Source organism: Medicago truncatula, chromosome 3 (assembly GCF_003473485.1).
Source record: "Medicago truncatula cultivar Jemalong A17 chromosome 3, MtrunA17r5.0-ANR, whole genome shotgun sequence".
In the NCBI taxonomy this organism is placed as follows: Eukaryota; Viridiplantae; Streptophyta; class Magnoliopsida; order Fabales; family Fabaceae; genus Medicago; species Medicago truncatula.
In genome coordinates this window covers 53872152-53897261 of record NC_053044.1, presented here as the reverse complement: position 1 = coordinate 53897261, position 25110 = coordinate 53872152, and the positions used below count along the sequence as shown (strand labels likewise).

The 25110-nt window shown below is 32.8% G+C and overlaps 3 protein-coding genes across 6 annotated transcripts; 2 read left to right on the top strand and 1 right to left on the bottom strand.

Annotated features, from left to right (window-relative positions):
• Positions 1-151: 151 nt before the first annotated feature.
• Positions 152-4344, top strand: LOC11432496 (UDP-galactose/UDP-glucose transporter 7). 2 transcript variants are annotated; one of them, XM_003603509.4, is made up of 8 exons: positions 152-489; positions 602-709; positions 792-897; positions 1359-1604; positions 2217-2327; positions 2429-2587; positions 3505-3648; positions 3958-4344. In XM_003603509.4, the coding sequence occupies exons 2-8, from the start codon at positions 666-668 to the stop codon at positions 4120-4122; spliced, it is 975 nt and encodes a 324-aa protein (XP_003603557.1). In that variant the 5' UTR covers positions 152-489; positions 602-665; the 3' UTR covers positions 4123-4344. The 2 variants fall into 2 exon arrangements, with proteins under 2 accessions (XP_003603557.1, XP_024633404.1); XM_024777636.2 differs by lacking the exon at positions 152-489 and having other exon boundaries at positions 525-709.
• A 10730-nt stretch (positions 4345-15074) lies between these two features.
• Positions 15075-19006, top strand: LOC11427352 (probable xyloglucan glycosyltransferase 5). 3 transcript variants are annotated; one of them, XM_024778224.2, is made up of 6 exons: positions 15075-15093; positions 15500-16193; positions 16537-16845; positions 16936-17226; positions 17371-17484; positions 17798-19006. In XM_024778224.2, the coding sequence occupies exons 2-6, from the start codon at positions 15522-15524 to the stop codon at positions 18440-18442; spliced, it is 2031 nt and encodes a 676-aa protein (XP_024633992.1). In that variant the 5' UTR covers positions 15075-15093; positions 15500-15521; the 3' UTR covers positions 18443-19006. The 3 variants fall into 3 exon arrangements, with proteins under 3 accessions (XP_024633992.1, XP_013461923.1, XP_003603555.1); XM_013606469.2 differs by lacking the exon at positions 15075-15093 and adding an exon at positions 15100-15244; XM_003603507.3 differs by lacking the exon at positions 15075-15093 and having other exon boundaries at positions 15100-16193.
• Positions 19007-19454: 448 nt separating this feature from the next.
• On the bottom strand, positions 19455-23873 carry LOC11433038 (probable cyclic nucleotide-gated ion channel 14). Its single transcript, XM_003603506.4, has 7 exons — positions 23568-23873; positions 22916-23465; positions 22014-22226; positions 21593-21894; positions 21329-21440; positions 20947-21183; positions 19455-20641 (listed from the first exon to the last, which is right to left on the bottom strand). The coding sequence occupies exons 1-7, from the start codon at positions 23594-23596 to the stop codon at positions 19904-19906; spliced, it is 2181 nt and encodes a 726-aa protein (XP_003603554.2). The 5' UTR covers positions 23597-23873; the 3' UTR covers positions 19455-19903.
• Positions 23874-25110: the final 1237 nt, after the last annotated feature.

Here is a 25110-nt window from a genome sequence, read left to right as displayed (position 1 = left end):
AAAGTTGTATTAAAAATGTAAAATGACATTTATTTTTAAACAATTTATTTTTTAGTTAAAGTGACACTCAAAGTATTTTAATACTTTAATTAATGCGAATGACACTCATTAAACGTTGTGATTAATAAATAGAGTAGGCTAGCGGCAGTGCAGTGAAGCACACGGGAGTCTCCATCTTGCTCTGATTTTAGGGAACCACCAACCACACCTTGCGTTGCGATGATGCCGATTCTCTTCTTACGCCAGCTGTGTTTCACAAATCACTTTTATTATTTATTATTATTATTTTTTTTTCTTCTCACTTTCATTCATTTTACCACTACTCCTCACTCTCTCTTTAACTAACTATCTATCTATCCATCCATCGCTTTCTTTCCATTTTTCAATTTCACCTCTTTACTTTTTCTTCACCCATTGTACTACCTCTTCTATTTTTTTATTTTTTTTTGTGTTAAATTTCTCATAGACATGTAAACGAACTTTTACCAGGTATTACCTTCATTTCCACTTCTTTTTTTTTATTCGTCGTAGTTGGATTTGATTACTTGATTCGGTTATATTCTTCAATTCAGTGACTGTTTGATTCAATTTTCACTTTCAGTTTTATTATTAATAAGTAAAATCCTAAACTGATTGGATTCGATCGATCGATCTCATCTTCCGCCATGGAGATCCGAACCGATGCAGAATCTACTTCATTTTCTTCAAGGTTTTCTTCCTTCAATCGCAAGCTAGAATGTGTAATTAATCAATTAATTAACAGCTAATCTAATTGGTAAATGTTGATGCAGTTTAATCGCGGCAGTGTCATATGGAATTGCTTCAATGGCAATGGTTTTTATCAATAAAGCTGTTCTCATGCAGTATGCACATTCAATGACTCTCCTCACTTTGCAGGTTTGCATTGCATGCTTAATCTATCTTTCTCTTTTATGTATTGATATGCATGTCTTCAATTCTGACTTATATCTTCCAAGACACTTAGCATGCATCATTAATTATTATGTCTATATTTATTTTAAAATAATAATAATAATAAATTAATCTAGTAATTTAAAACAGACTTTTTTTTAGGGACAAACAGACTTATATTTAGGAATAAACTTTACCTTTCCAAAATGCTTATATTGTTAGTGATAAATCATAAATGTAATTCCTCCTACCTTAAATATAATCAGAAAAAAAGTATATATATTTGGTCCAAATCATGTTTACATATACTTTTCTTGCTTATGTTTAAGGCTCGAGGGAGTATCTAATAATTTGATTTTCTTTTTTTTATTTAAGTAGGTTTAAATTAAGGGTCAGATATAATATTGTTTTTTAACATTCATTTATTGCTTTTTTGTCTTTCTTAGCAACTGGTTACCACCTTGCTTATACACTTTGGTCGAAAAATGGGATACACAAGAGCAAGAGGAGTAGATTTGGCAACGGCCAAGCAACTGCTCCCGGTTTCGTTTTTCTATAATGCTAATGTCGCATTTGCTTTGGCCAGTTTGAAAGGAGTCAATATCCCAATGTATATTGCCATAAAGAGGCTTACACCGCTTGCTGTACTTATCGCTGGATGTTTCATGGGGAAGGGGAGACCTACAACTCAGGTAATGGTTTCTGTAGTTTTCTTAATTTTTTGTTTGTTAATGTCAAAGCTTTGTTTATTCTGCCACCTTTTAAGCTAGTTTATGAACGATAAACAACAAAATCTCGTGATTAAACTGTGGTCAACAAATATCAAAGAGGGTTATTAGAAAAAGCATTTGTTGCTTTTAAAGAAGAAGAAGAAGAATAACCATTGGCAACAGGGCTTTGTTAATGTTATGAAGAGGGTGTTTAAGCTGGTAATACAACTTTGATCTTCGTGTGGAAACATTATTCCCAAAATGGATTCTGAAAATTGAAGAAGGGAAGGAACCTTATATAACAGTAGTGAACAGTATCAAAATGTTATGTTTGTTTGATTGGGTGCCTTCTGCCTACTAAGACTATTGCTAGCATTATATTATATCCCTCTCTTAAGCTGACAAAAAATCTTTTGATGTTTAGATTTATCGTCATTTGCTTTTATCTTAATGAATTTCTGGTAGAGTAGACATTATGGAATCTCAATCTAAACTACGATTGTATTTATTTTGCGGGGGCTGTTTTGATTTCTCTACCAATTTTAGTAAAGTTTACACTGAATAGAAGTGGTGTTCCTTTCTGTCATATATCAGGTGACTCTCTCAGTGATATTGACTGCTGCTGGAGTTCTCATAGCAGCCCTTGGAGATTTTTCCTTTGACCTTTTTGGGTATAGCATGGCTTTCATTTCTGTTTTCTTCCAGGTGATATGCTGATATTTTGTTGTCCATAATCCTTTAAATGGAGTAATAGATAATGTAAATGAGCATGCTTTTCTCATAGTGTTGCCTACTCTTCTATGCAGACCATGTACCTTGTGCTGGTGGAAAAATCTGGTGCTGAGAATGGACTTTCATCAGTGGAAATCATGTTCTACAACAGTTTTTTATCTCTTCCGTTTTTGATGTTTCTTATTATAGCCACAGGGGAATTCCCATATTCTTTATCTGTATTATTTGCAAAGGTCAGACTCTTAACGTTATTCTTTGGATCAAAATTGATTCTGCGCTACCATGTTTTGAATGTTGGCATTTTCTGTCTTTTGATCTAGACAGTCTGATAAATACAATGCTTTCAAAATTAACTGCTAAAAGTCTGTCTTTTGATCTACACAATCTGATAAATAAATATAATGTTTTCAAGATAAACTGCTAAAAGTCTTGGTTATTGTTTGATTTTGATCTACTTACTATTAGGTTATCCCTAATACTAAATGTTTTGTGCTTATTCATTGTCTTGTGCTTGTCTTTCCGAGTTGTCGGGCAACTCAAAGGGAATTATCAATTATGTCAGCGCCAGTCTTCCCCTCCTCGGTCTGGTTTGAGTAGTTTTATGCTAATATTCCACCTATTTTTTCACTCAAAATAACACCTACCTGTTGAGGAGGGGGGGTTGAGGTTTGGAGAGAATTTAAGTTTGTGGGAACTCGGGATTGGGCATGAAACAGAAATCTTGTTGAAAGAAAAATAGGGAAAGGGTGTGCAATTACTTGAGTGTCGTGGAAAGCAAGTTTAATACTTCCGCTTAGAATAACTTTTAATTTTGGCATGATAAGACGGGTCTTTTCCAGTACCTATTTGTCTATTCTATGATAATGAACTAGATGCTCTATAATTATAAATTAATTGTCAGATCAATTGACAGTTTATTCAGTTCTAAATTATATCAGGCTAAGTGTATTTCTCAAATGAGAATAAATTATAGATTGTATAAACTTTGTTGTGATGGTTAACATCAGAAACCATTGCTTTCAACATATCTGGGAAAGACTAAAAGTTTGCATATATCTGATAACGTGACATGGCTGTGTCATTTATTATTTTAGTGTTATATTGATGTGAAAGCTAGCATCTAACTTAACTATTTTTTTTTCCTTCGCAGAGTTATTCTTTTTCATTTCTGGTGATCCTTATTCTTTCGTTGGTGATGGGCATTGTTCTCAACTTCACCATGTTCTTGTGCACTATTGTTAATTCTGCTTTAACTACAACGATTGTGGGTGTTCTTAAAGGAGTTGGTTCCACGGTAAGCTAGGAGTGATCCTGTGTTTGCCATAGAATTTTGGGTGCGGTTATGGTGCATAAGGAAATCCTTATGCACCCTGCATAAATCCAGAAATGGTTTTTGTGAATTGTACTCCAAAACCATTTCTGGATTTATGCAGGGTGCATAAGGATTTCCTTATGCACCATAACCGCAGCCTAGAATTTTCTGTCACTAGAACCTAATATTGATACATAGGCATAATCCATCCATCTTTTGTTTGTATTTTATGTGACTTATTACATTGAATAATAAATACAAACACAAATCTGTTTCTTATTGTTTCTTCAGACCTTTGGTTTCTTCTTACTGGGTGGCGTTCAAGTCCATGCTTTGAATGTGACTGGATTGGTCATCAATACAGCTGGTGGCGTGTGGTATTCATATGCTAAATATCAGCAGAAAAAAAGTAAGACAGTGAAGGTAGTTACAGATGTGGAGGCTCATCGTAAATAGAAGTGGTATTGACGACTTACAGCAAAAGCTATAGCAGCTGGATAAATGTTTCTTTTTCTTTAATTTACTAGTTGTATGGTTGTATTTGTAGCTCCCTCCGCCCCCCCTCTCTTTCTCATCATTTTCCGGTAAATCACATAGTTGGAGCCTCAGAGGTATTGTATACTGACACGATATTCAAAATTCAATAAAAATAATTCATAATTGTACTTCTGTTGCATATACAGCAGAGTATTAGACCATTTACAATGGTAAAATACATTCAACAACCTTCAACACCCACTTTTTCAATTTCCAACACTCCACATCATTTTCTCTCTCTTAATTCAACACCCATTCAATTTTTACCTCTCCAATGGTTTTTTCATTCAACACCCTACCCCACCACCTTTTATTTCTTATTCTTATTTAATTTTATATTTTTGTTTTTATAATTACATAAAATTATAATTATCGATTATAATTAAATTAAAATGAAGAAACACTTACAATTTTTTTTTTTGTAAAAATAAAATTTATTTAAATAATTTATTTTTATTTTCTTAACATAAAATGCAATACAGAAGAATTTTGGGTGTTGAATTGATTGTTAGTGGGATCCATTTCACTAAATAAAGACTAAAATTTCAAAAGAAATGCTAATAATAAGATTAAGAGAGTGAAAATTATGGTTTTTTTTCTGTGTCCAAATCAAATGATCCAAATCTCTATTATAGAGGAAAAAAAAAATCATGAATTTTGGTGAAAAAATAAAAAAATAATAATAATATTTGCAATGAAATAATTGAGTCCAAATTATTAAGAAGATAAAAATCCAGCCAGCTAATCAGATTGGACCACGTGTCCCACTTTATCCCAAAATCGTTTCTCTCTCCGCGTCTTCCTTCAGCGACGCGCCCTGTCGGCGCGTGTATTGCACGCGCTGTGCGTGGCCAAATGAAAACGCGCCGCGTGGCCCCTCGGTCAGATATTAAACATGTTGAATCCATTAATCACCTCTCTCCTCTTCCCTCATATTCAACAAGGCATTGCAATGGTTTCAACCTATTGAATGTCAGATTCAATAGGCCATTGTACATGGTCGATTAGGGCATTATGAATAAATCCAAGTTGGTCCTTGAAATTGTATGGATGTATCAACTTAGTCCTCACATCATCAACGTTCCATAATGACACTTAAAATTATAAAATGTCAATTAAGTTAGTCTATGTCTGGATCCATTATCAAATGCATCTCTGGCATTATTAATTTACCTTCAAATTCATTCTTGGTATTATCAACTTAATTTCATTCCTGTCTGTCTGGACTCTTAACGTCTATGCCCTTATCTCGACTTTGGAACGTGAATTATTCAATTCTCTGGTTTGTAGTAAAACACTAAAACGTGGCTCCTCTTTCCAATTTTGACAGTTATCAGTGGTTTTGGTTTGTTGATTTTTAAATGCTTAATCTGATACATGAGAACAGCTTGCAATAACTCTCATATTGAGTAAGTTTTATGTGGGTTCCATCATTTTATGACATTTATTTTCAAAATGGTGAAACTTACAATGATTCCATCTAACAATTGGGAGTGTTAATAAAAGTGTTGGAGAATATTACATCTGCTCAGGAAGCTCAGCTGGATGACGGTTATCTCTTGATCCATTTTATTATATTTTTCTGGGTGGATTTTAGGGTGAGGGTTTTAACAAGTCCCTCATCAGTGGACCATAATGAATAATAATTAAGATCCATTAGGATTGATCAAACTCACGTGTCTTATTGTACACCAAATACACCGGATAACACATTTCATTTTCCCTCTTTAATTATCTTTTTCTTCCATTCTCCGTCGCACCACCATTCCAGTTACTCAGAAGCAGAGAGTCATAAGACCTGACAAACCATTTCAAAATTATTACTACTATTGTATATGATCTAAATTTATATCATATCCCAATCAAAAATTAATTATTAAAATATATAAGTTCGATGTGTTAAGTTGCAAGTGCAAGTAAGATTGGATGTTTGATTTTCATCCATAAAAGTAAATCCATACAAACTCAACTCTCTTCTGTAAAATATAACTCCTTAGTTACTTGATGATGTTTGGGAATGAACTTTCCAGCAACGTTATCAACTTGGTACATTAATCTCCATTAGATTAGGGTTGAAATCCCTCACAATCACGAATTATGTTTTTATTAGACTCTTTTGGTTGAATTAATTTTTGAGATTATTGAAGATTTAGTCAAAGTGGTTTAGTATTTGGGTAAAGAAAATATGATTTTGATTTTTGAGAGGTTTTATCATGATGAAAAAGAAAGAAGGGGAGGAAGACACAAGAGGGAGAAAGAAAGAGAGAAGGGTTGCAATATAGTGTGTATGGTGTATGATATGATCCATCAATTTAATGGATATCAATTGTTGTTTATGTGGTTCACTAGTGAGGGAATTGTTAGAACCCTCACTCTAAAATTCATCATTTTTCTGAAAAAACTGTGGGGCACATATGCAAGCACCCATTATGGCAAAAAGTGATATTTGACTTCTGGAGGATTGCACGTCTGATGTCATCACAATAACTTAGACTCCACCTATGTTTATGAAGAAAAGTTGAGGAATGAATTTGGAAGGAAAAAAAGGGAGAAGAGAAAATGTTGTTTGTTAGCTTTGTAAAACCATCCTTTCACCAAGTTTGTTCGTAGGGTTATTTTGATCCTAGATTCTCTTTGTTGAAAAAATAATGAGGAGGGAGAATAATGGTCAAGATCACCACATCATTTCTTCAATATTATTTTCGATGGAGAGAATCCATTTTGTTGCTCCTTAACTTAAACTTGTATACGTATCCCAGATCCAATGCCGTAAAAGAAAAAAATTCCCCAGATTCAAAACGTTAATTTACCAATAGACCACGTAAGAGTTATTAATCAACTAAAAACCCAAAACTATAATTACGTTTTTGTGTAAGCATGTAGAATTTATTCAAAATATATAAACATATAATGTTTTTTTCTACCAAAAAAAATCTATATTTCTACCAAAAAAATATAATGTTTTGTATTTATTACTTACTCCAATAATTAATTTAGAAAACCTTTTAAATGAATAATTTTCAAGTAAATATCAATCACCCAGTTTGTTCCAGCACTACAAGAATTTTCAAACTTTAAATTGATACGAATGGAACTGAATTAAATTAGGATCCCTTAAGAAAAGTTTTAAGTTCGAACATTGTAAAAGAAAAAATGTTGTTGGAAAGGAAAATTACACTAAAAGTGGCCAATTAGATTTTTCGACGAAGAATACTTCACTCTAATACATGTTTAGCAGAAAATGAATAATTTTTCTATCACTATAGGAATTAAATGTAGGATCATGCATGATCCTGGTTCAACACCCATTGTTGACAATTGATAGCAAGGGAACGTGAGATATACAATGCATTGGGCCAAATCTCGTAAGTCCTGTCCCTTACAGTCCAATGTTATTGACACCTTTATTAAGTAGTTGTTAAGTAGGTCATCCTTCTTATTCTTCATATTTATGTTTTGAAAAATACTAAAAAAGTATCTTTCAGATATTGTCTAAGAATACAAATATAAAAAAATTATGTTGGAAAATGTTGTATTCAACTTTTTGGAAGTCAAATGTTGTTGTTTCCAATTTAAAATATCTATTTTTCGCTTTCTTAACTAATGTCTTAACTTTTGGCAAATTCTATGGTACACCCAATATATTTGAGTGTACCGGTACATTTACTTTTTAAATTAATGGTTAAATGAGTTGTTTTTTTGAAGAAAAATATTATTTTCTATCATTTATATTTATAATAACTAAATCTTATTCATCAAAAGTGTTAATGAATTTTTTTTTTTTTTTTTTTTGAATTTTTAGCACTCATAATTGAGAATATTGATTATATTTTACGATAATATGTAAAAAATTACTATGATTCTTATAAACAATGAACTGATGTTTTTTCTTATGAAATGATATTCTATAAAATATAAATATTGATAAATAATTATTTAATTCATAAAAAATATCATTAATTTATAAAATTATGAAGAAAGAGTACCGATACACCTCATTTTGTGAGTGTACCGTATAAATTCCCTTATTTTATTACTAAGAAATTATTATGCAAAGGGATTGGGAGGGAGGGAGGGACATCTCCCGTGATGCCAAGGAGGCTGGAGTACAAAAAGCAGTAAGCACAAAGTAGCAATTAATGAACACATGATATTGATTCAAAAAAAGAAAACATAACATTACATTACATGTGATTAAGGTTCAGCACTTCAGCCATGCCATCTATGCTCTCTTTTTCGTGTACTGTCTGCAGTTCTCTTGAAAACCAATGCTGGATATATATTTGGATTTGATGTCTTTTATTTATTTTATATTTAGATAATTAAACACGCAAAAAGGTAGATAATTTCCTTAAAAGAAAAGTAGGAAATAAAAGTGAAATTTAACTCAGCTGAAAACTGTTGTTTTTCATTAAATAGGATAGAAACTTGAGCGCCTCATTCATCAAACTATCTATCAAACGCACTATTTTTCACTTCTCAACACTTTTACATTCAATGTTTATAACTTATAAAAATAAAAAAAAGTATTTTTTCAATTTTTATCGATGAAAACAATTTAAAAGAACTATTACTAGAGCAAACTATTAATGAAAATATAATTATATTATTTAGATAATTAGTAGAGCAACATACATCCAAAATCTCAATTGATGTTCTGGTAGTGTTTGGTTCATAGATCATCATTTTGATTTTTAATAGATAATCTACAATATATAAATAGAATAAGGGTGTCTATTTTAATTTCAATTATGTCCCTAAATAAATTTGTCTAGAATGCTATATTGTTGGGTTATTGAAAAAGATAACAAAACATCATCCGTTACAAGTTGAAAACCACAAATATCAATACCTATAATTTAATAAAAATCAAAATTTTATAAAAAAAAATATTGCTCATAGTTTATACGTGTTAGCACAATAAAAATATCGAACATATTTCTTTGAGAAAAAAAAAACGCAATAAATTCAAGGCTACCTAACAAAGTAAACACACCAGAGAGCTTTTCACTATTTTTTTAGACGGCAAATATTATTCTTCGTCGAGACGGCAAAGTCTGTTGGTTCTGACAACGGTGGTTTCTTTTTCTTATATGGTTACGGTGTTACTGGAAAAACCTTTATATGGAAAACATTGTCGACTGCTGTTAGATCGAAAGGGTTAATTGTATTGAATGCTGCATCCAGCGGTATAGCAGCTCTTCTATTACCAGGTGGAAGAACCGCGCACTCGACACTAGCAATCCCTATTGAGATTAAGGAGGCATCATCGCTTACGATGGAAAAGGATAGTCCTAGGGCAGACCTGGTGCGTGCTGCAAAGTTGATAATTTGTGATGAGGCTCCAATGATGCACCAATGGTGTTTTGAGGCAGTTGACCGATCAATGTGTGATATCATGTCCAAGAATGATCCCCTAAACGAGTTTATACCTTTTCGTGGAATGACAGTAGTTTTAGGTGGTGATTTCAGGCAGATACTGCCTGTTGTCCGTAAAGCAACGAGGCACGATATTTTTGATGCCTCAATCAATTCATCAAAGATATTGGCTTATTCTAATGTGTTGAGGCTTACTGTTAATATGAGATTGAGTGCATCTTCGGTACCTGTAGAGCAGGAATAAATTGCTAATTTTGGCAAGTGGATACTCTCAATTAGAGACGGTAACGACGCTTTGGATGAGAATGGTGAAATGAAGAAATTCCTGAAGATTTTCTCATATCGGACACAACAAATCCGCTGATGTCACTTATAGACTTTGTGTATCCCGATTTGAATGATAACCTTGGCGACCCACTATTTTTTCAAGAAAGGGGAATACTCGCACCAACGCTTGATTCAGTCGAGCATGTTAACAAATATATGATGTCACTGATTCCAGGTGAAGAGAAAGAGTATTTAAGCTCTGATTCTCTTTGTCGATCGGGTGAAAATTCTGATGTCCAATGAGAGTGGTTCACAGCGGAATTTCTAAATGGTATTAAGAGCTCTGGAATTCCAAATCGCTGGTTGAAACTAAGGGTGAGATGTCCAGTTATGCTGATGAGAAACATCGATCAGACCAATGGACTGAGTAATGGTACGAGGCTGACCGTTACACATCTAGGGAAGAGCACGATAGCTGCTACCATAATTACAGGAAAAAGGGCAGGTACCAGGGTATTCATTCCCAAGATGAATCTTATTCCGAGTGATCTAGGACTACCCTTCAAATTTAGGCGCAAACAATTTCCATTGACGCTTTGTTTTGCAATGACAATAAATAAAAGTCAGGGTCAATCTTTATCTCGAGTGGGAGATTATCTTCCTAAGCCCGTGTTCACGCATGGACAACTCTATGTCGTTGTCAATCGAGTTACTTCTAGAAAAGGTTTGAAGCTGCTCATCTTGGATAAATATAATAATGTTTGCAAGGAGACCACAAATGTTGTGTATTGTGAAGTTTTTCAAAAAGTATGATCATTGGTTATTTTTAGAATTGTTGTTGTTATAATTTAGAAAACTAAAGTTGCATATTGTTTGGAAGTCTTTTTTCTTTTTTTTTTAATTTCTTTGTAAGGCGTACTGGTCATTACAGGACATTCAATTTATATATAAGCATATCTTCCTGCCATTGACTTTTAACTGGTGCACTTTTCAGGTATAAAAATATGCAAAACTTTTTTTTTTACATCGTTGTTACCTTAAAATACAATATTTACATTAGACCATTGGTTTTGTAAAAAAATGAAAACAAATAACAATCGGCGTTTCTGTAGCCCAAACTATATTTATACACACCCGTAAAAAAATTTAACGTTTGCATTCACAGACTAGGTATATACATCTGACACTGACTATTATATAAAAAAATACAAATTTTTTAGTTTTTATGATAAATAAAATACATTATGTCAACTAATAATAATATATAGTACGTTGGCGTATTTTTTCAAAAATATTACATATGCTAAGTTTAACAATGAGTACATCTTATACTACAAATAATTAGTATAAGTATAAATTCAAATACTTTAATCGTTATGTGCAATGTTTATATATTTCAAAATATATACAATATTAACAAAATTAAGATGATATTTTTTTTCATATCAAATTTAAATTATAACCACACTTATAACTTTAAGATAACATAATATAAAATATATACATTTGATCAAAAATATTTTTTATTTCACGTGCTTGGCACGGGTCACTATACTAATTTATTTTATATTCAGATAATTAAACACACAAAAAGGTAGATAATTCCCTTAAAAGAAAAGTAGGAAATAAAAGTGAAATTTAACTCAGCTGAAAACTGTTGTTTTTCATTAAATAGGATAGAAACTTGAGCGCCTCATTCATTAAACCATCTATCGAACGCACTATTTTTCACTTCTCTTCACTTTTTACATTCAATGTTTATAACTTATAAAAAAAAAAAAAAGAGAGTATTTTTTCAATTTTTATCGACGAAAACAATTTTAAAGAACTATTACTAGAGCAAACTATTAATGAAAATATAATTATATTATTTAGATAATTAGTAGAGCAACATACATCCAAAATCTCAATTGATGTTCTGGTAGTGTTTGGTTCATAGATCATCATTTTGATTTTTAATAGATAATCTATAATATATAAATAGAATAAATGATTTTTGGGTGTCTATTTTAATTTCAATTATGTCCCTAAATAAATTTGTCTAGAATGCTATATTGTTGGGTTATTGAAAAAGATAACAAAACATCATTTGTTACAAGTTGAAAACCACAAATATCAATACCTATAATTTAATAAAAATCAAAATTTTATAAAAAAAATATTGCTCATAGTTTATACGTGTTAGCACAATAAAAATATCGAACATATTTTTTTGAAAAATATAAAAAAAAATAAAATAATAATAATAATAATAATAATCGTTTTGAGTATTTGGTTGGTTGGTAGTTGATACCATCGAATTTTCCACTTTTCCTTTTCCTTTTAGTGAAGAAGAAGAATTTTGAGTTAAAACCGATAACAGGTTTTCCTCTTATCTGAAGATAAGAATTATCCAAGTCATACCCATTTACTTGTGTAGGGGAAAAGTATTTCGTCACTGTTCCTTACTCTTTAAGATGAACCTGTGTTTCACCTTGTATTATGATTGAAAAATAATTGTTATTATATACCGTAAGAAACAAAAGTTGAGTTTCATGTTTTTTTGTGATGACTAAAACAAAACTTGCATGAAACAATATACACGCTTGCCCTCGTTTGAAATCCAGCTATAATATTGTCGTCTGTCAAGATTTTATGTTGTCGGAGGAAATCTAATCTAAGTGGTCACATGCATGCATGCACAGCACGAAGAGAGATCAGTTCAATCTCTAAGATTATTGACTCTACTTAATAATTAGAGTTGTATTGAAAATACGTCAATTCTACTTGGAAACTCCATGTCTTCTCTTGTCCACCCGCTTGCTATTAACGTTATCTCTTTTTTTTTAGGGGAAAAACATCGTGGCAAAATATAAATCTTTTAAAATCACAAAATTAATGTTTAATAATTTATCTCATGTCAATAAAGGTTGGTTCAATTGCGTAAGTACTCAATTGATTTATAGATACTCTACAATTGCACTAGTTATCGATATAAAGTTCTCGTAATTTTATTTTTTGAGAATACTTTTAAATATATCTATAATAAGTGTTTCTCTAAACCTTAGCACTTTTTTTTTTTGAAATAAACCTTTACTTAGTTAGTTAATTTGAAATCCTTAAATAATGCCACACGAAACTCGTTAACAAAATCCATCTTTTATGAACCTAATTATGATGAAAAAGCTAAGCAAGTGTAATACTTAGTTGGTTATTTGCTTAACATAAAATGGTGGTGTGGCACTTTATTATTCTTTTAGGATTAGGCAGCATTGATTGAAACAGTTCTTCTAGAGAGAGGCAACCACCACCAAGGAGGAAGTTATACTAGTGTCTCCGTGAACCTTCTTCCTCCTTTTTTTTTTTTAAAAAAAAAAAAAAAACTAATTGGAGTTCGACTTTGTTTAACTCCATATAATCTGTTTGCATTATCACAGCTTGTGTGCAGTACCTTGGTATATTTTTTTTGGCATCAGGTAATATATTGTAATAAAAAGAATAAAGGTATATTCCCCAAGAAGCTGCCATTTCTCAATAAATAATGTTCTACATTGATATCGATATATGTAATAATAATGTACATTAATCCTTAGGGAACTCTACTCATCCGAATATAGGTTTCTTTTTTAAAGCAATAGTTTAGTCAGGCTCTAAGGGTCTGTTTGGATGAGAAGAGAAAGTGAAAGGAAAGAAAGTATAAGGAAAGAATGTTGAAGGAATGAAAGTGAGTGGAAAGTGATATGATTTTGTGGTTGTTTGGTTTAAGTGAAAGAGAATAGAAAATGAGAGAAAAGAAAGAGATATATTTGTAAAATGACATACATGCCCTTAAGTAAAATACAATATAATATAAAGGTGAAAGAAAATATTCTTATATAATATGAAATTTGTGTACGTATGTGCCAATAAATATACACATTTATCCCTTAAAAAAATATATGCATTTATCCCTTATATATATATAACTATTACACCTCGGAAAATTAATATGACTATTAATATAATATATATAATTACAAAATTAAAACATTTATATAAACGTAGTAATTCCGGAACAATAAGTTTGTTTAATTATATTATACTATGTATTTGTATATTTATAGGACATGCTAGCATTACACTATCAAGTTATGCTTAAAAAAAGTAACATTAAAAAAGAAAACCTTTCAAAGTAAGGTTAATATTTGACTATTCCCTAAAATGATGCTCTTCCATCACTTTCTTTTCAGTTTTGAGCGGAAACATATATGGGAGTGGCCCCCACAAAAAATGATCTTTCTTATCCTAATCACATGTGATCCAAACGACGGAAGCTCGAGTTTCAATAAATTTTCAGTCCTCTCCCATTTCTTTCCATATACTATCTGTGGTTCCAAACAGACCTTAAGTCTAAAGTCTGTGAGAGCTTAGGTCATTTACACCATTATATGTGGATTGGTAATATTTTACTATGTTTTTTTAGTAAATTATTTTACTCTTCTTATCGGTATCTTTTGGGTGTGAACTAATACTTCCACGTAATTTTGGGTTTGACCATTCATAACCAAATCTATTATGGTAATATTGGATTAATTTTAATCATTGCAGATTCAATTTACATTTATTCTCAAATATAATGTACTTCAAGTTTTCTTTTTCTTTTTCTTTTGCAAGACAAATGAAATCCCATAAAAGATTCAAATCCAAATTCAATGAATTTAACTAACATTAATATTGGAAGCAATTTTTTTTTGGTACAAAGAAAATCCTGATTAAAAATTGGTGGGTTCGATTCCGAGGGGAAACAACGCTTGACCAGTGCGCATGCCTCTACGCACGAGTCGGATTAGTCGCCCACCATTGGTGGGTCGGAAACCGGTGCAAAAAGAAAAAAAAATCTGATTTTTATTGTGAGTTAAGACAATTATTGTGTCACTAACTAATTTTTTAATCCAAGCGAATTCAATCAAAATTTAAAAATTGAACTATCTTTTTTTTTAACTAAAAAAATTAACCAACCTCTTTTCACATGCTCTGGCTATCTTGACTAAATGAAGATTACTGTAATGATAACCAAACTTGTCCGAATCTGAATTCCTTCTAACAAGTGGGTGGGTACTGTTACTGTAGTAGACCCATAACATAATAATCTTTTTGTAATGTACTAGTAGTAACATGGATAGATATCTTTTTAAATCACAACTGAATTTTTTTAATAATTTTTAACTATCAATCTTAAATTCTTCAGAAAAAAAAAACTATCAATTTCAACACTGTTTTTTTCAGGTGCGTTATTTCCTAGTACCCATTTCAGTGTCACTAATTTTGGTTATCTTAATTAACAGATTCCATGATTGATCACTGTAAATATTTTGTTTCCTTGAAAGTTTGTGTCTTATTCTTTGCTTCCCTCATAATGTGTCTTTTCCAATGTTAGGTATCTTCAAAAACATCCTCACTCTTTCTTTCCACTCTGCATTTTTGTTCCAATAACATCAACTACGAATCTTAACTTGTGTTTTTTTTCAGATCCATGTCTTTACTCTTTGCTGTCTTTACTTTACTATGATATGATGTGTACTTGAAAAGATTCATCAATTTAGTGTTTTTGTTTCATATATTATATTATATTATACACACAAACTGTTTGTTTAATTGTCTGTGTGAAACTGTGATTTACAATGGCTCCAAGATTGGATTTTTCAAGTTGGTGGATGAAGGATTCACAGAAAGGAACACCAGTGGTGGTGAAAATGGAGGACCCCAATTTCTCAGTTGTGAAGATTAATGGCGCAGATGCTGCATTTAGGCCAGTAGATAAAAACCGCGGCAAGAATGCTAAACAAGTTAGGTGGGTTTTGCTTCTCAAAGCTCATCGTGCCGTTGGTTGTGTTACCTGGTTAGTAACTGTTCTTTGGGATTTGCTTGGAGCTATTAAGAAAAGGTTGGTTCGTAGACAGGGAGTGGCGGTTGAAAAAGGGAAATTGTTGTTTAGAATCATTAGTTTGTTTTTGTTAATTTCATTGGCCGTTTTGGCTTTTGAGGTTGTTGCTTACTTTCAAGGTTGGCATTTTGGGAATACCAATTTGCACATTCCTCATACTTCTGATTTCCAAAGGTTGTTCCATATGGTTTATGTTGCTTGGTTGACGTTTCGTGCTGACTACATTGCTCCACCGATTCAGGCTCTTTCAAAGTTTTGTATTGTTTTGTTTCTTATCCAATCCGTGGACCGTATGCTTCTTTGTTTTGGGTGGTTTTGGATCAAATTCAAGAAGGTTAAGCCAATGATCAATGGGGATCCATTCAAGGTTGATGATGTTGAAGGATCTTTATGCATTTATCCAATGGTTTTGGTTCAAATTCCAATGTGCAATGAGAAAGAGGTATGACACCGAACTTCTGCATTCCATTTTTGCTATGAGGTTTTTATATCTGATGTGTACGCTACCAGTCAGTTTCAATGTAATAGTGTTAACTAATTTCTTTAAGTCAAACTTAGATTTTGCAAATGTCACAAGAAGATAGAAAAGTGTGCGTCGAGTCTGATACTTCTAAGATTTTAACTCCCTTATGAATTTTCTGCAACCTCCTAAACTCAGAAACACAAATGCTTTCCATTTGATGTTGTGTTGTTTTATGAATTTTTAACTATTATAAGCAATCAATGACATTGACAAAATATGGAGTTCATCTTTTGTTCATCTTGCACCAATTGACTTTATGCAGGTGTATGAGCAGTCAATTTCTGCAGTGTGTCAAATGGATTGGCCAAGGGATCGTTTACTGATTCAAGTACTTGACGATTCTGATGATGAGAGCATACAGTGGTTAATTAAGGCTGAGGTCTCTAAGTGGAACCAAAAGGGAATCAACATAATCTATCGGCATCGCTTGGTCAGGACTGGATATAAAGCTGGAAATCTTAATTCTGCAATGAGCTGTGACTACGTGAATGACTATGAATTTGTTGCAATATTTGATGCAGACTTTCAACCAAACCCTGATTTTCTTAAGCAAACTGTGCCACATTTCAAGGTTAAGTGAAGATCATGACATATATATTCAGATATGATTATCGATAAGTGTTAACATGTTTTAAGATTTGCAAATGACTTGTTATTACAGGATAATCCTGAATTAGGTTTGGTCCAAGCTAGATGGTCTTTTGTGAACAAGGATGAGAATTTGCTGACTCGTCTCCAAAACATAAATTTATGCTTCCATTTTGAAGTAGAACAGCAGGTCAATGGGGTGTTTCTTAATTTCTTCGGTTTCAATGGAACTGCTGGTGTTTGGAGAATCAAAGCCCTAGAAGAGTCTGGGGGCTGGCTGGAGAGAACAACTGTAGAAGATATGGACATTGCTGTCCGAGCTCACCTCAATGGTTGGAAATTTATCTTCCTAAATGATGTCAAGGTGATCATAAATGACAGTTTATTTTCAATTCGTATCTTTTATCTCCTTTCTTTCATAGTGCATAATACTGATAGTTATGTCGCCTTCATGAAATCGAACTTCTGTGTTAAGACCAAAGATCCCTGAAAAACTCTCAAATTTCAGGTACTTTGTGAAGTTCCTGAGTCATATGAAGCTTACAGGAAGCAGCAACACCGCTGGCATTCAGGGCCTATGCAACTTTTTAGGCTGTGTCTTCCAGCAATTTTGAAATCTAAGGTACATCTGATACACAGCTTGATGTAATGAATAGAATAGTGATGAACACAAGCAAGTGTTGAGCAGTGTTGTCAAATAGCGGCTATACAGCATAGCATGATCTGAACAAATCACTATTGTTCCGCAATATGCTATTTAGTATAAAGTGTTGTCAAATAGCAGCTATAGCTGCGCTATAGCACTACAACATAGCAGAAATTGAACACGCCACTATTTTTTGCGATCTGCAATTGACAACACTGGTACTAAGTATTTGCAATGATTGGTTATAATATGTACTGCCTAAAGGGTCTTAAATTTTGTTTAACTGCAGGTGTCACCGTGGAAGAAAGCAAACTTAATTCTGCTATTTTTTCTACTAAGGAAACTAATCCTTCCCTTTTATTCCTTCACCTTATTTTGCATAATCCTTCCTTTAACCATGTTTGTTCCAGAGGCAGAACTTCCTTTATGGTTGATCTGCTATGTTCCTGTATGCATGTCAATCCTTAACATTCTTCCTGCACCTAAATCTTTTCCTTTTATTGTTCCTTACCTCCTTTTTGAAAACACCATGTCTGTGACTAAATTCAATGCAATGGTATCTGGACTCTTCCAATTGGGAAGCTCTTATGAATGGATTGTCACAAAGAAAGCTGGAAGGTCGTCAGAGTCTGACTTACTTGCTGCTGCAGAAAGAGAAACAGAGTCAATAGAACATCAAAAGATTCATAGAGGAGCTTCTGACAGTGGACTTGTTGAGTTACAGCAATTGAAGGAACTCAAAGAAGCAGTTCCAGAACCTGTTAAGAAAGCTAACAAGATATATAAAAAAGAACTGACTTTGGCATTCCTTCTTCTCACAGCTTGTGTCAGAAGTCTGTTATCTGCACAAGGAGTTCATTTCTACTTTCTGTTTTTCCAAGGGATGACATTCTTCCTTGTAGGCCTTGATTTGATTGGAGAGCAGATGAGCTAGTTAGTTTTCATTCAGAACACCACATCTTCTGCTGATTAATCATCCAATAGCATGTTTCGCGTTCCAAGGATGCTGAACCCGTGTTGAATCAACTATATGTAGCTTCCATTCAATCGTGCGCTGACACATGACTTTTCTATTTTCCACACACTTTCACACTATAAGTTGCAGTCCAGCAATACAATGAGCAACAAAGTGAAGTTCGATCTTTTTTTCCTTTCTGAAACTCTCAGAACAGCTCTAGCAAACATATTTTATTTTAAGTACCAAAACAAGGTTTCTCTGTTATTCAACCCTATCGATTTTTCATTCATTCAAACGATTCATCACAAGTATTCCATATAGGCACTGGTCACTGGACTCTTTACAGATATAGAATTCATGTTAATCTGTTACATTTAGATGTATAAAATCTTCAGTTTTCTTTATTTTGTTCTTTGGTTGTATTTGGGATTTAAGTTCTGATTCTAGTTTCCTGTTTCACCATTCCAAATGTCTGAGCAAAGTTCATCTTTCTGTACATTCTATTAGTATCTGATATAAACAATAGCTTCTATTCCTTCATTTCTGTTTGACCCCTTTGTTTTTTTCTCTGTTTTTTGTTGTTACTTGGCAATTAAACTTGTACTTTAATTACGTGAACATGAGTTAAGTAAATAAAATGGTGTCGGCAGGAAATAGTAGAGAAAAGTTCTAGTGGATTTGATCATAATCATATAGCACTAATGTGGCCCCTCTAACTAATTCATGCGCTTAAAATTGATTAATCAATTGTATTTTCCCAACTGACCCCAGACCCAATATGCTTCAATGGTATGTCACAACTTGCCCCTCACTATTATGATTAAGGGACGGGCTTGCCCCATTTCTTTGGACATATATGTCGGTCATGATAATATAGTTTGCATTCACAGTTGTACAAATAGTTAACCAGTCACACAGACCTAGAAGGAAATAGTAGTTTACCAATAACAACAGTGTAAAACTTTAATCTGAACATTACAAAAAAAAGTTCAGGATAACGTTTTTAGTCATCAAATAAAGTAATCTTCAAAATGCCACCAAAAGTTTAAATTACAAGACAAAAACATTAATCAAACACAAAATGTCTTAAGACAGGAACATAAAGTATAAATATGCTAACAATAGTGCAGTGTAATATACAAGTGGCATGGTATGTCAAGAAATTCTAATATACAGGAGGACAAATGATTCTGTGAAGGAGATTTACAAGCTGACCACGTGAACAAAAGCAACTGGTTGCAAGAAGCCTTCAACTAGGTTAACTGTGATGGAAATCATCACTCAAAAAAGACAACCTGAGAGCTTTTCCGCCAACAAACAACTGATGCACACATATTATAGATATATAACAGACTGTTCTCATTCAAAAGATGAATGATACTTTTTACTCATGAAGATTATATCAAACTCCAGGTGTTGGCCCTTGTAGTATTGAGCTTAATCATCTTCAGGCTCTACCGAAAAATCTGGCTCTTCAGGCTTTTGCAACTTGGGCATCTCTGCATCCTTGATCTTCTGAACCCCTTTCCTTGTGTTTGCAGCAAATCTTGAAGCCAGTATAGTGACACCTAGATTCTGTTTTACTTGTGCGGTGTTTGAATTCACCAAACTGCGGTGCTCTTCTTCCTCGTGTTCCTCCATTTGATATATTGCTTGTTCATCAATGAAGGACTTGTATTCCCTCAAGCTAAGACTACTTGCCAATGCTCTCTTCTTGAACCGGCGCCAAGCAGCCTGAATGAAACAAGCAGCCCACGTCCTCCAATGGTAAGAGTAGAAACGGAATGTATGCTGTAACTTCTTGCTGTGGAGACGTCGAAACTGATTTGCGACAAATTTAAGATCCTCTGCTCTAAGTTCAAAGGCTTCAACTTCAACAAGAGCTTTAACTGTTCTCGTAGAAGAAGGCAAGTTGAGAGTAGATTTTGGAAGCAATGCCCAAGCAAGTAACTCTTCTCCACAGAAATCACCAGGCTTTAAGGTAATAGAGTTAAAGAAACCAGTTCTGCCCCCATTTGTGGTTGAGCTTTCAAGTCTCCCTCTGATGATAAAAAGCATCTCGGTAACTGGATCTCCTTCTCTGACAATGTATGTGCCTTGAGTACTCAAGGATGATACCAATCGCTCGCATATTGCATCAAGTAGTTGATCATCCATTTGTGAGAAAAAGGGAACCTGTAATTGGTAGAGAAAGTCATTACATGGTGTGTGTGTGTCATAAACTACAATAAACTATTATAGTTCAAATGCAAGGAAACTATTATAACACATTTTCTATCAAAGTCATGTTTGGATAAACAACTTAATTAATTGCTTATAGCATAAGAAACTGTTTTGAACTATAAGTTGTTTTCGAGAGTTATGTTTGAGAACTTATGAACATGACAAAAGTTGTTTCATAAGCTCTCCAAAACAAGACGTAAGTAGCTGAGAAAATGACAAATTAACTGAACAAAGATTAATTGTTGGGAGGAACATACACGTCGAACAAGGTCTAAGCAAAGGTGGCGTTGGATATCTCTACGAAGGTCTGTAGGGAGGCCTCTCAGGATTGTTTCTTCGTCAACACCTCGAGTTGCAAGCCACTTGTACTGAACAAATCTTCGGACGCGCTCTCTGAGAAATTGTGGGAGTTGCCGGTGTTTCATCCATTCTTCTGTGTCACGTCGCTTGAGCCTCCACTCTTCAAGCCTCACAGTAATAGATTCCAAATAGGTCTGCGTTGAGTTGAGCATGCTTATATACACATAACATTTCAAAAAGATTGAAATGTCTCAATGTCTATAGCCTACATGGAAGCCTGTTCTTGACAAGACAATTGAGAAACAATGCACATTTTGAAGATTTGAAAATTCAAATTACCTGCATGTTGCCGATTAAGTGAGCAAACAAAACCAGACCTAAGATAGCTATGAGTATTGCAAATGCAGTTTCCCAAACAAATGTGCTTGTAGTCAAACTCTGGCCATAAGAACTGAAAATACACAAAGGAAGAGATTAGTAAAATGTGAATGTGAATAAATAAAAAAATGTGATGTACAACTAACTTTCATGTCAAATATTCATCTCTAAGGGAAGATAATTGAGAAAGAAAAAAACATCGCATAACAAATCCTAAAATCAAACCTCAAGTTCTGCAACCCCCACCACAAACAATAGAGATACTTCTCTATAAACATAGAGGAGAGAACATTATTTTGCACGGCATTTCCAAAAATTCCATAGTTGAAAACTTTGCTACTTTCAGGATTGCAGTTACCAAACACAGAAGTAGTATTTGCCCACTTCACGCGATCGCCATCGTTTATAGTACTGCAATCCAAGTAGTTAAGAATACATTTCACAGGTAAGTTTTCATTTCTGCATTCAGATTTCCAGCAAGTAGCATGCCTTTCAATTGACAACAAATACCACGATGCCCCTAAGACCTACAAGTATAGGATTTTTTTTGTAACAATGTAAATAAAATATCCAGGAATGCTCAGAGACGATAACTAACTTTAAATTATAAAAAAGGAAACTTGTGATTGAAGAAAACTCAACATACATGACTTGCTAACATGTAAAGTAAAAGATTGTAAGCAGCTCCGGCCCAAGCCGTCTTTGTGACAACACCAGTAGCTTTAACTATCTGAGAACTTAATGGAAAAATCATATACAATCTGGGGACATATTGAAGCAGGACAATCAGTACAAGAGCATTGTTGGTATGATCATCATGGGAGCTTCTAATTGCTGGCATAATAAACCAAATCACAATCTGCCAACAAAGAAAAGCAAGCGTTAACAATATCATATAACATCTCTTTAAGGGACAAAATATAAAGACCATACAAAACCAAGCAAATAGACTCAAAAAATGTGTATGAATTGCTTGTTGCATAAAGCTCTAGCCTAACTGTCACTCACATTCAGGTTTATCTGCATTTCTATTGTGTTTAGTGTGTCTATTTTATGACATTCATTGTATAATATTCGTTTCAATTTAAAATATCAACAAAAAATAAAAGCAAAAGATTTTGGTAACTAATGAAACTATCATCGGAAGTCGAAACTAATGAATTGTGCGCAAATTTCTAACTATTGCATTCATTTGTTTTTTATTTATAATTTGTAACCATTGATAAGATAAAATTTGTTAAAAAAATATTACAGCAAAATCTTGTATTCCATTTGTATATATAAGAATAGAAGAATAGATTGGTTATTGTCTCCAAAAAAGGAATAGATAAGTTACATAACTTTGGCATTCTGTTAATACCATTAATTAGAATAAGAAAAAAAAATCTATTTCATCATTAAATTTACTCATGGGGTATTAAAACTTGAACTGTTTCACAATTCACGCCACGATGAAGTGTCTCTAAGCATAAACAAAATATTGATAGTCTTAAATTTCCTATACATAAATCATATCAAAATCAGTATCTTCAGTTGCTGATATAGTACCTGGGGAAGTGGCAATGCAGCAAAAAGATCTAGGAAAAACTCCGATCTCAAATACCGTCTCGCAATCAACCTGGGATCCATGACAAGTTCACCCCTTCCGAAAACCCTTGAACTTGGTGACACAAAGGCTGTCCTAAACTTTATGACCATGTTCAGCAGATAGAAAACATCGGCAAATGTCCGAAAACATGTGACAACAATTCCTAAATTCAAATCAGTAACCATGCATGATGAATTCTTATTAGTTGATATTGCTACAGATGGTAGATAGAAAAACAATGGATCAACAAATAGTGATAGTATGCAAGAACATAGGAAAGCCCTTTTCCATTCCAGAAAGATATCGCTTCCTGGATCAAGAATTCTCTTCTTCCATGGTTCATGATTTTCTTGGAAAACCTTAAACTTTTCAAAAGTTGGAAATTTGATATTCATTCCATTCTTATCAGTATCAACAATGCTACTAATTTTGCCTTCCGGATTAAGAATTTTCTGAATCTTGTAAACTGACATTGGTTTCTCAAGGTTATGCTTTCCATCAATGGAGAACCTGTAAATTTTTAAAACAACTAATCAAATCAGTGCAAAGTTGCATTGAAAATTGAAAGGAAAAAAAAGAGAGTGAGAAATCAAATAGTAGTAGAGAATTAACCTGACTAGTTTCTCATTTTTGAGCTCCATTAATTCTTAAGAAGAATTATTGTTGAAATGCTCACACTCAAACATAATGGAATGTTGCAATACCATAATGGAGTCAACTGTTTCCTTTTTATTAGTACATTACTTGTTGGATCAACAAAACGTGTTATGAACTTCTTCCAATGAAGGCAAAGTAAGGTTATTGAAGAAAATGAAAAAAGTAATAACCAACAAAACGGACTCCCACTAACATAGCTCAAATAGTCAGCTATGTGTGTATATTATAATGCACATTGAATTCAAGATATATACAATACATTACAATAGTATTCAGCAACGTGCATACCATCATAAACTGCTTATTTAAATACATATATATAGCTGGAAAAACATATCCATCCTTAGATTGTTTCACTTATTTTCTTCTAGAAATATTTTCATTGAAGTAAGTAGCATTCTAAGCTCAATGGGGATCTATCTATCTATCCATCTATGTTATTATTGTATGGATCATTGTTTTAAAACCAGCCGGTTCATCCGGGAATCGACAAATTTGCTGGTTTGTTTGATCTCAATTACATTGTAGTCCTGTTAAACTTAAGTCGGTTCAACCGGTTTTAATATATTTTATTTATTTTTAAAATATTGTTTAAATTACACAAATTGATCCATGACTCAAAAACATTGGTATCACCACATATATAGATAGGGTTATGGATAAATTTTTAAGACAACTTAGTTGTAGTTCTTACAATGCTGATTGTGCGGTTTTCATGTTAGTTTAGAACATGCGGAAAGAGAGTTGAATTTGGTGTTTTATATTTTAATCTTTTATTTAAATATATATTCTACAGAACATTACCATTAGAACTTTATTCTTAAATTCCTTCAAAAAAAAATAAAACTTTATTCTTAAATATTTACTGGTAAAAAAAGGTCATTCAAATAAAATAAAAAATAAACAGTAAAATCAATTAGTTTAAAAAACACAGTCCTTTTGTGCTAACCGGTGCCCCCGGGACACTGGTTAGGGATATGAAAAAGAAAATTATACAGTAGTTAATGCATAGAAATTGTGTAATTAATTGATAATAAAGTCAAAACAATTTCCTTTTATGGTAATAATTCTCTTTTATGATATGATTAATCAGTACACCGGAGACACCGATTAGCAGGACCCTTAAAAAAAATGAGAACATTTCTATCTTTTTCTTTTTTAATGAAGTTTAATGGTTACTTTACGAGAAAAGAAACAGGCAGTCCGTGTAAATTGTTACCGGCACAAAAGGAGGACGTTGACGGATCATATAAACAACCATTTCATATTAATTGAGAAAATATGAGCCAGTAATTGTAGATGACATGCATATGATTGCATTTTTTTTTGTTAAAAGATTGATATTGATATCACAAACAAGTGTGTACACCTGTCAAAATTTTAGATGGTTTGACATGTAAAGGGAACATACAAATTTGATGAGAGTAGATTAAATTGACGTTAATCTAAACATTATAGATAGAAAAAGACCTAAAAAAAATTAGTGTAAGAGAAATTA